The sequence below is a fragment of the Sabethes cyaneus genome, chromosome 3, assembly GCF_943734655.1.
Source record: "Sabethes cyaneus chromosome 3, idSabCyanKW18_F2, whole genome shotgun sequence".
Lineage (NCBI taxonomy): Eukaryota > Metazoa > Arthropoda > Insecta > Diptera > Culicidae > Sabethes > Sabethes cyaneus.
In genome coordinates this window covers 136,664,248-136,679,995 of record NC_071355.1, presented here as the reverse complement: position 1 = coordinate 136,679,995, position 15,748 = coordinate 136,664,248, and the positions used below count along the sequence as shown (strand labels likewise).

Here is a 15,748-nt window from a genome sequence, read left to right as displayed (position 1 = left end):
ATGCGATTGGCAATGAGCGTTCTGATTGCTGTTATTCGCTTCTATGCGAAATCCTTCCCAAAGAAAAATAAAAACAAAAAAGACTCTGTTACCAGTTTTGATCGCCGAATCGTTCGGACTTCCACTTCTGTTCTGTGGCTACATGCTGGTTTAAATCTTACTTGACTAATAGAAGCCTATGTATAAAAATAGGATCAACTGTCCCCAACCGCATCTCCAATCACCCGGATCTGGAGATCCGCAAGGCAGTAACCTTAGCCCGCTACTCTTCTCGATTTTCATGAACGACGTCTCATGTTTGCTCCCACATGATTGCCGACAATTTTATGCTGACGATACAAAAAGTTTTAAAATTGTTACGTGCTTGAAGGACTGTACGGAACTGCAGAAGTAACTAAGTATTCATTGTTGTTTATAGAAGTACTTGAATACGTTTGCGAAATACTGGTGTGCTACTAACTGCTTAACACTGAGTATAGAGAAGTGCAACGTATCCTCATTTCACAGAAAACGAGCGCCTATTTAATACGACTACATCATTTCCCACAACTGCCTTCTCCGCGTACAAAGGATAAATTGAGGATGATTATAAAGGATTTGGGAGTTCTGTTAGACAATGAACTTACATTCAAGAACCACTATGACAACATTATCTCGAGAGCCAACCGACAGCTGGGGTTCATTTTTAAGATTGCCTGCAAGTTTGCCCACTATGCCTGAAATCGCTTTACTGCTCGCTTGTGAGATCAAGCCTCAAAACTAATTCCGTTGTTGGGTGCCCAATGCCCATATCATGCTAATTGGTCTCGCAAAATTGAAATAGTGCAGAAAAAAGTATAAGGGTCCATGCCTAGGGGCCTAGCGCAGGCTTGAAGTAGGACTACGAATGTAGAGCAATTCGTCTCCCAATGCCAAAGCCGGTGATTTTTGTGCGAATTTCATATAATAATAATAGATTCCCCTGTTGCGCAGTAACGGAAGGTTTATTTGCGCTGTTGTATTTTATACAACACCTGTGAACCGTTGACTTTATCTCGGTATATCTCGGGAATCTAGCAATAAATAAAATTACTGTTTTCAGTAAGGTTGATCCGCAGACAAAGATCTTTCAAATGGTGGAAAAAGTTCCATAAGTTTTTCACCAAGTGGCATTAGTATTCGAGAGAATTCTGTTACGTTTTAGCATGCCTATAAATCGGAGTTGACGCGAGTAACGAAAGGTAAAGGATTGTGTTCTTACATGTGAGAAATTCATAATTTCAACTCTTCAGCTAATTTAAATAGTGGACCTGAAAAGGTCCGTTTGTTAATCTCGAATTCTCAAATTTCTGACTCGTGGTGTCCATTATCTACTTTCGTCCATGAGATAGGTTATTGGTGTGTGGATTAATGGTGGGAATACTGTTTATGGGACAAACGCTACTGGTAGAATCTGTAATCAAGATAGACTTTTATGTTTATGATGTTATGAGTCGCAAGCTAGCTGCTTGCCGATGTGTCTCCAACGAAAGCCGGTGAGCGACTGATGACGCGCACCGAGGCAAAGGCAAACAATGTTTCAAATACAACCTTTAAAATTATGCCACGGATGTGACTCGAAAACTGGCTGTCCGATGCGTCACAAGCTAGCTGCTTACCGAATAAGGTAAGGAAAGGAAGTTTAACCCATAGCTCATCTCGTATATATTTCTGTCATCCGTGCTAGGGAAGCACTGACGTGGGAAGGCAAAAAAAATGCAAATAATGAAATATTAAATATTCGACTCATATTTTCTCAATTATTAAACGTCTGTTAGGGAAACATGTAATCTGTGTCGTAATGGATTTTTTAAAAATTTCCAATCGATTGATACCAATATCTCTAGAATCTGTTGACGGATGACTGAGTTATAAGCGTGCAAACCATAACCACTTTTCGTTACATGTTCCCTTTTCGTTTTTCTAAAGTGCACCCCAAATAGAAATCAAAGAAGTAGTCCTACTTCAAAATTCATCCGTTATGCTCTTCGTCATCTCCCATGGCTGCCGACTTTCCGGTTTACAGCCGTTGGAACTGAGACGACGAATCGCACAAGCCGTGTTTGCTGCTAAATTTTTAACGAATCACATCGACTGCCCGGCGTTGTTAGAACAACTGAACATATACGCTCCGGAACGACCGCTACCCTTCTTGTACCTGGAGCCACGGAATCATTTATTTGCAGACCACGAACCGCTACGTATAATGTGTAATCGTTTTAATGAAGTATTAATATAGAGTAAGGAGGGGTAAAAGTGCGATTCAATGATTTATCGGTGCAGATTCCGAGTAAATTAACTACATTGGCATGGATGGGTGACTACTTTAACAGCTTGAATCTAACGTAAACTTTGGTTGCTTACGAAGCATAGTTGCTGAGTTATGTGCAAATGTTATTTTAGGGCGGTTTTAATGTAATTTTTCGTTATACGGCAAATACGATATCAACAGGAGGATATTACTTGTTGAAAATTTGTAGCAGCGTGTTACATCACTCACATATCTGTTTTAAAAATACGATGAAAAGAATTTACAAAATACATTTCGCTTTTCCGTAATACTAGATACAGATACTAGAAATGGAAGATCTGCAGAAAACTGTGTGCTCTACAGATGTAGGCTGAAGGAAAACAATATTTTTCCGCTGATGAAACAAAAAACAAACGTTTGGAAAAGTTTCGATCTGACGGAGGTCTCAACACACCAGCGCAAAATAGAAAAGGTGCAAATTGAGAATATTCCTTACCAAAACATACCGCAGATTGGAGATAATATGGTTTTGTTAGCTACTGTTGTGCTAATTTAATGGATTCGAGCTTCACACTTTTGCCCCGCGGTATTCGCACTTTTGCCCCGGTAGTGGGGTAAAAGTGCGAATCGGCACTTGATCAGAAGAAACAAGAATTTATTTGCAAAACACTATTACCGCAGATGATTTATAGTTGAATGTAAAGACATTGAGTTACTGCATCACTATAAAATATATTATGTTGTTGTCCTTCTTTATATCTCACGAAAATTGATCACAACTTCAAACATCGCACTTATGCCCCGCCCTACTCTATATAGTTTCCTTGTATCTGACTGTAACGCTAGATCCAAGCAAGCTGTTAAATAAAAACCCGATTTATTCCACCTAGTGGTGAAAGGAACCTTTGTTATACCATCTTATTTGTTATTTGATATGGGCATTTCCAGCTCAAATAGCAAATTGGCTGGTCCAGATTATTTTTATTTCGACGACGACGCCTACAGTTCATCGAATAAATCGCGTGAACTCGGAGGCGCCATCGCTGGATGAAATTGTAGCAGCCATCAAGAGTATGAAATCCAATAGAACGCCAGGGATAGATCGTATTTCAGCCGAAATGCTCAAAGCTGACCCATCTTTGTCAGCCCAGATGATGCATCAGCTTTTCAGCAATATTCGGGAAACCGCAACTTTTCCGGTGGACTGGATGCAGGGCATATTGGTCAAAGTCCCTAAGAAAGGAGACCTAACGGAATGCGGTAACTGGCGTGGCATCACGTTGCTCTGTATTACTCTCAAAGTACTCTGTAAGGTAATCTTCAACCGGATCCAGGAGAAGATCGACGCTACTCTCCGGCGGCAGCAAGCTGGATTCCGTGCTGGCCGATCATGTGTAGACCATATCACAACGCTCCGCATTATATTGGAGCAGATCAACGAATTCCAGGACTCTCTTCTGCTGGTGTTCGTTGACTTCGAAAAGGCGTTTGACCGACTCAATCACGAAAACATCTGGGGCGCACTTAGGCGTAGAGGGGTTCCAGATAAACTAGTCCATCTCATCGAGGCTCAGTACGAGGCGTTCTCGTGCAAGGTTTTGCACGACGGCGTCTTGTCCGACCCCATAAGGGTTACTGCTGGCGTGAGACAGGGCTGCATTTTATCACCGCTTCTGTTTCTCATCGTTATGGATGAGATATTAGTCGGAACAATTGACAGTAGACCAAATCGAGACCTTGGAATCCTCTAACGATGGAGCAGCTGAATGACCTCGACCTAGCCGACGACATTGTCTTGCTCGCACAACGTAGAAAAGATACCGCCGCCTTTCAATATTTTGGTAGCCAAACAACGCCCGATGGTGGTACCAAAACTGATATAGCCACACGGATCAGGAAGGCCAGGGGTGCCTTTGGGTGTTTGCGAAACATTTAGCGCTCAAACCAGATCACTCTGCGTACGACAACCCGAATCTTTAATTCAGACGTTAAATCCGTACTGCTGTATGCCTGCGAAACGTGGTTCGTCTCAGCGGAGACAACGCAAAAACTGCAGGTATTCATTAACCGGTGCCTGCGATACATTATTCGTGCCTGGTGGCCTGATAATTGGATATCCAATGAGAAACTCCACCGTCGGTGTCATCAACGGCCGATAGCCACAGAAATTCGTGAACGTAGGTGGAAGTGGATCGGACACACCTTGAGGAAAGGAGTGAACGAGGTTTGCAGCGCAGCACTCGACTGGAATCCACAAGGACAGCGTAGAAGAGGCAGACCCAGAGGCTCATGGCGACGGAGCTTAGCCAACGACATCCGGGCTGTAGACCAGAACCTGTCCTGGCGACAGGTAAATCCATGGCGGGTAACCGTCAGCAGTGGAGATCTCTGATTTCATCCCTTTGTTCTGCCGGACCGGCGGACATGGACACATAAGTAAGTAAGTATAGTGACGACAACGATGATGATGATTATGATGATGATGATAATGATGATAAGAGACAAAAGGATGGATGTAAATGAGGTTTACCATGGACATTTTGTACTACTTGAGTTGTAAAGTGTAGTATAGTGAAGAAGTGTAGGTCTCGTCGGCCCCGCCTGACAACGGTAGTCCTCAACCGCGCACTCACCATCAATCCTCCAACACAAATAACCACAGACGAACCAATAGGAAGACAAATCTCGGACCATGGAACAAATTTCATCTTTCATCCCGCCGGCATTTAAACAGTGTCCCAAGACAGGTGTACAAAGTAAATTGAGCGCAAGACGACCGGGACATGCGCGGCAGTCGACAGAAGCTATAAAACATAATCACACCCGCCTCCCAACCATCGAGACCAAAGAGCTAGTGCGCAGTATTTATAAAGAGAATCCGTCGCCAAACCACATAAACCCCGGAAACCAGCCGCTAAAAATATTAGTATTAGCATAGTATAGCATATAGGCAACCGTCAGGGATGCCAGAGTATTTATTGAAAAGTCTTCATGAATCAAGGAAAAATGTCTTCACTTGTCTTCTTTCGGCTTTCCGCTCATTTAAATTGCATGGTGAAGACATGTCTTCCAGCGAAGACATTTCACTTTTTTGTAACCAAAATGTCTTTAAAATGAAGGCATGTCTTCACTTCTGGCATCTCTGGCAACCATACACACCATGGGTGGCTGATTTAGTGTACCCGTAAGTACACCTCACTAAACAATTTGGTTTGTATATCTCGATTGCAACTAAGAAATACGAAATCATATCTGAACGAAAAAGTTACATTTCACACCACATAAGAACATATTACCACCAAAGTGGAGGCAGTATACGTGCGAAAGTTTTGAAAACCATTTGTAATTCTATCCCAGATAACACAAGATCGTAATAGAAAGTTCACATTAAATCGTATGTATGTTAATTTTATAATGGAACTAGCTGACCCGACAAACTTCGTATTGCCACAAATTAAACTGTGTTGTACATAAATCCTGAATCTCGAATGACCTTTATCACAATCCCGAGTTTTGCAATTTTCCTAGAAGTTCACGGGTGTTTTAATATACAAATTTTCCTCACAGTAAAATAGAAAAACACTCCTCCCATTGCCTAACCTGATAAATAAAGCGGACAGCATTTAAATATTCGCCATCATTACAAACCATTTCGCCGAATACCATTTTGCGGAACATCAATTCTCGGTTGACCATAACGCGGAATATACAGTTTCGCAGAATACCGTGAACGTACCATATTCTGCGCAGCTCCTAATTCTGCGCATTTTTCTTTATATATGTATTTTTCAACATTGTGCATAACTATGGCCATTGTGTTATTTTTTTATAAATCTCTGTTGAATATTACGCCATTATTCACAAAAGGGCCATAATATTTGACAGCGAAATAAATTAAAGTGAAGCTGAAAGTATTTTATATGTCAGAAAACAACGTCGTTAGCGCCAACGCTAAAACTGTCCTTCTAGAAAATTAACAAAATTATGATCGAAATTCTTTGCAATGATCAAATTACCCAGCATAATTAGAAAGAATAATTAGTTTTAGTCATGTTTTAGGCAAAAAGAGTGATTGCATGCCTTGTTTTCGTTGGAAAAATGCGATGCAGTAGTGCGCAGATTTAGGCACAGATTTTTTATTCATGTTCCAAATTCTGCGCAGTAATGTATCTTATGAAGAAATCGCGAAAAAATACGCAACTTCTCCCAAATGGCTGAGGTTTGGAGGCATAGAAATTCAAGTAGAATCTTTAACTTGCATTGATTGGAATCCTGTGTTACGGCTGGGGGTCCGAACCTACGAACGCCAATTCATGGAACCATGTCTTCTGATTTTTTTTGACAGTCGAACTTCATTGAGCTGTCAGGGAGTGGGGAAGTGGTTGTTAATATTAGTCTAAAGTATAATGTTCAGTATAGAGAAAACCCGAATGAACTCGCCCTTCACGTTATCGACAATAAAATATTTAAAATATGCCAATCCAAATGATAATAATGTTCCTGTGCCACCTGGACAGCACAAGAAGGCCAGATCATGGATTTAATCATGGTAATGGCTAATGTCGGATTTTTGATGTGCTTTCATCGTATAAAGACATAAACTACATGGTATGAATGTTTATTGTTATTTTTTAGGTGCGCAGAATTAGGAACAAACATGCGCAGAATTAGGAACATGGGCAAGAGAGTGCGCAGAATTAGGCACCGTGGACAAGTTTACAAAACGAAAGATATACTCAATTGTTGGTCGACTTTTAATTCCCATGTTTTTTACCATATATTATAGACCGTAGCACTACATGTTGCTGCTATCAACGTTATCAATTTAACTCTAGAATACTTATAATAGCGAAGGAATCATAAAAATGTCTTAACTGCGCAGAATATGGTACGTTCACGGTACCATTTCGCACAAAACCTTACGCTGGATGTACCATTTCACGGAAAATCTTTTCGTAGAAAGTACCATTTCGCAGGGATGACCCAACTGAAGGAAAGTAATAGAGGTCAGTAGATCTAGGAAAATAAATAAACCTAGATAGAGGTGATCTCTACGGTAGGCTCCCCTCCCCGCAGTGGCCTGCGCTTCCGACGGCAGGTCGCCGGCAACACTCGCGGCCTGTGGCCGTCTCGCGCTGAATTATATAATGTTACTATTGATAGTTTTTGGTGGTCTTGTTATTGACTAATGTTTTATGGAGGATTCTAAAATTTCTCGAGTTCGATTAGTTTTTGAGTTACGCAAAAATTTCTGTTTTATTTGTATGAGAGTTCTTATCCCCCTACCACAGGGGTGCGGGGTCTCAAACCATCATAAAAAAATCCTGCCTCCAAAACCCCCCTCATGCCAAATTTTGTTCCATTTGCATGAATGGTTCTCGAGTTATGAGGAAATTTGTATTTCATTTGTATGGAAGCTCCCCTCCTAAAGAGGGGAGGGGTCTCAATTCACAATAGAAAAAAAAACACCAACATGCTAAATTTGGTTCCAATTGCTTGATTAGTTCTGGAGTTATGAGGAAATTTGTATTTCATTTGTATAGGAGCCCCCTCCTAAAAAGGTATGGGGTCCTAATGCATCATAGAAAATATTCATGCCTCCAAAAACACCCACATGCCAAATATGTTTCCATTTGATTAATTAGTTTACGAGTTATGAAGAAATTTGTATTTAATTTGTATGGGAGCCCCCCATCTAAAGTGTGCAGGGGTCTTAATTCACCATAGAAAAAATTCTTGTCTCCAAAAACACCCACGTGTAAAATTTTGTTCCATTTGCTTGATTAGTTCTCGAGTTATGCAGAAATTTGTGTTTCATTTGTATAGGAGCCCCCGCTCTTAGTGGGGGGAGGGGTCTCTAACCATCATAAGAACCTTCCCTAGCCCCAAAAACCCTTATATGCAAATTTTCATGCCGATCGGTTAAGTAGTTTTCGATTCTATAAGGAACATTCGGGCAGACAGACAGAAATCCATTTTTATAGGTATAGATTTGTATGGGAGCCCCCCCCCCTCTTAGTTGGGGGAGGGGTCTTTTGCCATCGAGAGAAGCTTCCCTTCCCTGGCCCCAAAAACCCCAACATGGAAATTTTCGCGCATTTTTCACATTTTTTGATTGCTTTGGAATATTATACAAATTTATCAGTATATTACATAGACATGCATATGTATTGATGATAACTACCATAGTGTTATCAAAAAGTTGAGTTCCGAAGGCGTGTCGAATTCTAACTCAAATGACACATGAGATGGTATAACAAAGGTTCCTTTAACCAATAGGTGGATTAAATCGGGGTTTTATAGGTATAGATTGCATATTAAGGCTTATACAAATACAAATACAAATATACAAAAATTTCCGAAATGTGAAGGGGCAAAAAAATAAAGTCTTTAGTGAAAAGAAGATTTTTTACAGTTCAACGACTTTACATCTAAAAATTATCCAATATGTGCAAAGTTAAAGCGATTATCCCGTTAGTATTGATCAACTTTCTTTCACCAACTTTCGTTCGTTCCATTTTAATTCAACTTGTTTTAAAAGAACCTAATTAGATTGAGGCAAAAATCAATCAAACACTATATGAGTGAAATTCTGTACCGCTGTTGACGGAGAAATTCCGAATTGCAGTTGGCGTCATAGGTACTAGATAAGATAGAAATACGACAAATTAAATACCCCGGAATATCAGCTATTGGTGCTTGGGGAGCTCCAAATTGGTCGTTTTATTCGGTAAAGTGTCCAAGTACGTACCCTAATTTTGGATGTTAGGAACGTAAAACACAGAGATACAGATTTTTGCCATGAAATGTATGCATGCAGAAAGGATGTGACTGAAGTGTTCAAAAATTGAAATTTACGAAACAGTTTGCATCCTTAATATGCAAAGGTGAACACGTTATTGTTGGAGAACAAGCATCAACAGAGGAATGGATGGCCTGATATTAATGACTAAAAGGTTGACCAACAAATAAGCGGTTTCAAACGTGAATAGTTTCAGAGATTTGTTTTCTTAAAACATGTCGGTAGCACAGCATGTATATGCGTTTCAAGTAAAAAATGGTCGGTACCTAATCTCACTAATCTCTACCAGGATCCTTACTTTATGTGCTTGGGTCGAAAAATATCGAAGTTTAGTTCGGTTTGAACTAAAATTTAAGTACTGTACAAAATATCTGTATTAAATTTTTAATAATATGGAAAAATATACGCTGGTTTCTTCTCTTTTGTTTAGTTATTGAAGGTTTGATGTTATTATTTTTTTCTTGCCCCCCCCCCCCCTTCAACAATATTTTGAGACCAGGACTCAAACTATTTTTCAAATTTGCATAAGCCTAATTAGAGTATGTCAAAACAAAGTAAACAATAAGTTGTTTTGCAGTCGTGCGTGTCCTCATATACAGCTCATGACTGTGAATTACATATCAGTATAGTTGATTATTGTAATATTAAGTTATCTCTTAATCATATATTCAGGAGTATTAAGTTGCAAACCACGCAAGATGAAATTACCTCCACTTGCCTCCACTTTGGTACTTATATGTTCTTAGGTGGTGTAAAATATAACTTTTTCATTCAGATATGATTTCGTATTTCTCAGTTGCAATCAGGCTTGCTGATTATCGCGAAAGCGCTTTACTCTCTTTGTTAGTTATTCTCTAGAGAGTTGCACGACCTGTGAAAAAAAGCTTCTCAGATCAGCTTCGATCAGCTTTGCGGTTGAAGCTATTCGGCATATTTCGCTTTTTCATGTTCTTCGTTCTTCTCTGAATTATCGCCTGTATGGCAGGCAACAAGTATTGCTCACTCATGAACTACGGGTTAATGCGATTCACAAAGCAGTCTTCAGCTAAAGAAGCATTCAATAGTGAGCGATATCATCTACATTCTTCATGAAGAATAGTTTTTGGTTCTTCCTCGCGAATGAATGAATGATTTTAGGAAACAAGGGAAACCAGTTATTCATGTCGAATGGCAAAATTCGTTGTGATGGTAAACAGAATCAGAAGATTTGTTGCATTGCGGCTAGATAAACCTAAAACTTTTCCTCTTAATTCTGTTATTTGGTCGGCGTTAAGTCAAACCGAACCTAGTAACAAAACTTTGATTTCGAGAAAAACGCGTTCAAAGTTTGCTGCTCTGTATGGTTTATAGCTATGAATCGTTCGAAATCTTCTCATAACTCTGGCTGTTTGCAACATTTATGTAGTCTGATTAGTGTATAATGTAGCTTAGAAATTTCTTGATCGTTTGCTGTCATTAACTCATTTTATTAAATGTTGCGACTTGGACCGGTCGAAGTCAAAGTCCAAGTTTGCTACTACTGTGTAGTTTAAAGGTTTCAATCGTTCGAAATCATTTAGTATCTTTGGCTGTTTAAAACATTTATGTATTCTGATTAGAGTGAATTGTCGCTTTGGAAATTCTTAACCGTGTGTTGTCAATAATTTAAATTATTTAAATTTTGCGACTTGGTCCGGTCTGATTTGAGGGGGTGAGAAGGAAAGGGGTGTAAGTGACAAAATTGAAAAAATCGAGATAATGGTAGGAAAGGATACTTTGAATAAGGTTTTATGCATGCCAGAAAATTCACGTCAAAATTTTACCGTTTAATGACTTTTTTAAAAACATGAAAAAAACGAGCAAAATAAAAGTTGGTTTTCGTTTGGAAGGAAAGGGGTGTAAGTGCACTATCTGAGCAATTCTAACTCAACTAACAAAACGGTTTGTCTCGAATATTTGTTAATGAAATGAAAGTTTGCTGATATGTTAGATGCCACACAAGGATTCATTTTCTACACTCTTAAATGATTCTACCTGTAAATAGGTCGGGTTTAGTTAAAGCTAGGTTGAAACTACTCAAAATGCCCTTAAAGTGTACAAACTCAAACTTTGGGTAAAAATTTCAACCAATTTTGGCGACTTGCTAACGATAATTGAATTATTCTCTATGACAAATAACGCAATTTTAAGTTCCTACTACCAATTTTTTGGTTGAAAAACTACTCAAAATCTGAGTTTGTACACTTTAAGGGCATTTTGAGTAGTTTCCACCTAACTTTAACTAAATCCGACCAATTTACAGGTAGAATCATTTAAGAGTGTACGAAACTTAATTATTTTCGTCAAGAGTAACTTTTCAAAAGGGCGTATTTATAAATGGGATTTTTTTAAATATCGTATCTCGGGAACCACTTCTTTGTTAAAAATGACGTCAACGGAAAAGTTATAGGAAATTAAGTATATTTTCGGAAAAAATACACTGAAAGAAAAAACTTTTCAAAATCAAGACAAAAATCATTAAACTTGAATTATCAAAACATGTCCCCTCAGATTTATATCATTTTTATTAAAGATAGCTTAAAACATGTTCTAAAATGTCTTTCGATTTTTTTTTTAAATCTGATAAATTTTTCAAAAATATCCAAATTTTCCTTTTTTTGTAAAACCAGAACAAAATCAAATGCTACGCATTATCATGTTATGTCATTTTAATTTTTTTTAGGCCCAGCCGTTCTCAAGTTATGCCACTGTTTATATTTTATGAAGTTTTTGTCCTTCCGACGTGAGGCAACTGAAGGGGGAGGGGGGGGGGCAATGTGATTTTTTTAATCAAGTAAAACAATTTTACGTACTATCGGCCAGGCTGCTATTACTCAAACTATTTTCCCGAAGAAAGTCATATTTTACCATGATATATAAAGTATACGAATATACGCTAGAGCCGACGGATGAGAAAAGAGTTGAACTAACGCTTCTAGCACGAATTCGAACAATGGAATTTCCGAAAACCATTCAAAAAATATTTCCCTCGTTTTTGTCTTTTTTCGTATATTTTTGCATAGAAAATAATAACGTATATATTATAAGCAAGAATAGATTCGGTTTTCATGTTTAAACCTTAAATAAAAATTCTTAAAATCCATGTTTTTTTTTGCTCGATTAAAAAATTCACTTTGTTTTTTTTTCGCCCCCCCCCCCCCCTTCAGTGGCCGAACACCGGAAGGACAAAAACTTTATAAAATATGTATTTGTAATAGCCTAATTCAAGAATGTGCTAGGTGCAATAGTGATATTTCTCTTCCTGGGGTGCGTAAACATTTCTTAGCGTCACCCAGTTAATTTATTTTATCAACACCTTTATTAATTTTAAATATATTCGTATGGTTAGGAAAATATATCACATAGATGATCATTTTTTCAGTCCTCTATGAATATATGTAAAATATCAGTAACTACGGAAACAATATGAAATTGAATGAGATAAATAATTGTTTGTCAAGTGCAAGTCTTTGTTGATTGCAAGAACGCAAAATTTGTTTGAAATTTGTATAGGAAAACTAGTTCTTGCTATTTTAATTCTACGAGTAACTATTTCTATAAACCAGCTACAGATTAAACCGATTTTGGCACGTTTCACGGATTATTTTTGACACGACCGTATTCGAAAATCAGTTTTATTCTTTTTTAAAAACAAAACTGACATCTCAGAATATTTCTTCGAGGCAATTCTGAAGGCTTAGCGGACAATTCCCGGTTCGGTTTGGCGAATTCTGCGCGAAGTTACAAGCACACGTACATACACCACAAATACACACATACTCATATACATACATGCAAGCACACATACATACATCAATACATAAAATCGACACTTGATAGATGTTTTGGTTATCCTCGTTTTGACGGTTTTATATACGTTCCTAAGTATTCAAGTTTAAATATAGTTTATTTTCGTTTGATAGGTTTAAACAGAACAGTTTTCAAAGAACGTTTGCTTATATACTTATATAAAATTCAATAGTGATCTTTCATTTGTCACCAAGATCATCCAAATCTGTCTATCGACTCTGAGAAAAGTGAGTGCAAAACGTTCTTAAGTACACACATACGTACACTCGCGCATACGTACACTCACACATACATACATACACACTATTTTCCTAGGTTTCCAAAAATAAAATACGGAAACAGTTTGCTTTTACATTTTATCCGTTATCTGCAGCCAACTAAACTAAGCTATTAATCATCGCCTCGGTGAAAAATTTTTGTTCGCTTCTTCATGAAGATCGAAGCATTCGAAGAAGAGTGAAGAATATCATGTACGCTTCGCACCGCAAACGGACCAAAGGCGAAGAATAGAAAGCGCAAAGATAAAACACAAATGTTCGGCCTATGTATTATTCTCTCGCAAGTCACATCGCTGCAAGCTTTGCAGTGTTATTATTATCTTCATTCTGGAGCAGTGAGGCGTTATTGAATCTTCGAATGCGTTCCTGCTTGAAGACTAAAAATAGGCGTTATGATGCGATTATCAGCAAGTTGCAATCAAGATATACAAACCAAATTGTTTACTGGGATCTTGCGTGGTTCTTAGAACTCCTGGATATATGATTAAGATATGACTTAATATTGCAATCATCTATACTACTTTATAATTCACAGTCATCAGTTATATATGAGGACACGTACGACTGCAAAACAACTTATTGTTCACTTTGTTTTGACCTACACTAATCGTTATACAATTTCAATGTAAAATTGACACGCATACGACTTAATGTGAACTTTCTATTACGATGTTGTGTTATCTGGGACCATACACCTGTTCATGCCCTTACGATCGTAGAAATGGGTACGTTAGTTGAACACCTACTTAAAGAGGATGCACAAAAACTTATGCAATCAATCAAAGGAGTAGTGGAATCAAATTAAGAGGAAACCCTGCTCTAGAAAATCAGTTTGCATTTTTGCATTTTCGGGTGGGCTTATAAATTTTAAAATATTGTTCCAAACGGATATTTTGGTATTTCAGTTCGTTGAAAAGTTACAACAAAAACTATGGGGTCATCTTAAAGAAAGTGCGTTCCTGAACGAAACTTTAATCGCATTTTTTTTCGAGACTTTGTTTTATCAGGTACGTGTATACGTGTATCTCCAAAACTAGTGGACCGATTAGGTTGAAATTTTTTTTAGCTCGTAAAAGTAGTCACTAAATACAATCGCAGACAAGACACAACACGTATAACTCTTACAAAATGTCAAACAAACTCACGCGTTGATCGGTTTCAGGCATCATATGCCAATCTTCGGGACGACAGCCGATGTCTAACTTCGTCTTAAAGATAAGCATATGATGCTTGAAACCGGTCGTCGCGTAAGTTGAAAATAATTTGATTTATTTTTAACATTTTGTAAGAGTTAGGTATAAGTGTTGTGTCTTGTCCGTGATTGTGGTGCTCCTCTTACGTTGGCACAAAAACTTCTGGGTTTAGTTTTCAAAAGGTCGCATAATCAACCCTTTTGTATGCTGTGTAACATTCTGGGTATTGATCTAAACATTCAAAATCCTAATCCATTCCCCAATACACCGTTTATCCCCGGCGCGCACCATCAGCAAGGTACTGTTGTCTAGAAACCAACCACGCGTCCAGCTGCCAACAGCATAATAATCACTATAAACCTTTAAATGTAACTAAATAAATAACTAGCCCTGAACTTTAATTGCAACATTCAAAAAAAAATCACGAAATACGCTCATTTTTCGAGCTTTCAGAGTAGGGCCCCCCTTAATATCGAGTATCATTAGCAAATAAAAAAAACCGTGTCCCACTCTTGGCGCGTCGCAACTATTTTTTAGGATTCCAATGGAAGTATCAGTACAGTGTGGAAGTATCCACAAAAATGGAAATGTGGTGTAGGATTTAGTTACTTACTTGTTGCAGATTCTCAATATGAACAGCAACTTCTTCAAACCATCGGCAATTTACAAGTTCTGAAACGTGCAATGTTGCACGACAGTGTGGACATTGATGGCGTTGCTCGGTTAACCAACGAGAAATGCACGAATAGCAACATAGTTTTGAACAATGCGGGCATAAATGAGCCTCTTGAAGCTTTTCCATGCATATAAAACACCGGAAAACATCATTGATAATCTAAAAAAAACGAAAAACGCATTAGCGTCAATAGTAAATTTTTATACGGTCGTGTACCTCTGGGATTTGTTCATTGTTACCAGTAGCATAATTTGCTACATTTGAAGCAACTGATACTATGCGTTTCGCCATCAACCTAACTCTGTTTATTTTTATTAAAGTTTTAATTATCTATTATTCAAACCTGAGAATTCAAGCTAATTTAAATCAATACATCTTTGAATTGAAGTCACAATCATGGGAAAGAGCTAAAATTGCCCCAGAATCATAACATTATTTAAAATAAAAAGCTGACACCACAACCTGTCAAAATTAAACCTAATTTTTTGCTCATCGATGATTCCCCATAAAAAGTTTGACAGATAGCATTTTACGTGTCTACCGACAAGGGTTACAGACGGTCGATAATCTACAGACGCGCAAAGAGCGTGGCATAAAACACCAATCGAACCGTCAAATCGAGACACCAAATGAGCAAAGTAAACAAACTTGTGTTTCAGGCAGGGAAGACTAAGTTTTGTAATCTACCTGAAATATTAAAAC

At 38.1% G+C, this 15,748-nt stretch overlaps 1 protein-coding gene across 1 annotated transcript in view; it reads right to left on the bottom strand.

Moving 5' to 3' along the window:
• Positions 1 to 15,383, bottom strand: part of LOC128740178 (E3 ubiquitin-protein ligase TRIM37-like) — a 76,856-nt gene extending 61,473 nt beyond the window's left edge. Inside the window, exons 1-2 of the mRNA XM_053835706.1 lie at positions 15,263 to 15,383; positions 14,984 to 15,205 (exon numbers count right to left, since the gene is read on the bottom strand). Coding sequence (XP_053691681.1) covers positions 14,984 to 15,205; positions 15,263 to 15,337 — 297 coding nt within the window. The 5' untranslated portion in view covers positions 15,338 to 15,383. The remainder of the gene's footprint in view (positions 1 to 14,983; positions 15,206 to 15,262) is intronic.
• Positions 15,384 to 15,748: the final 365 nt, after the last annotated feature.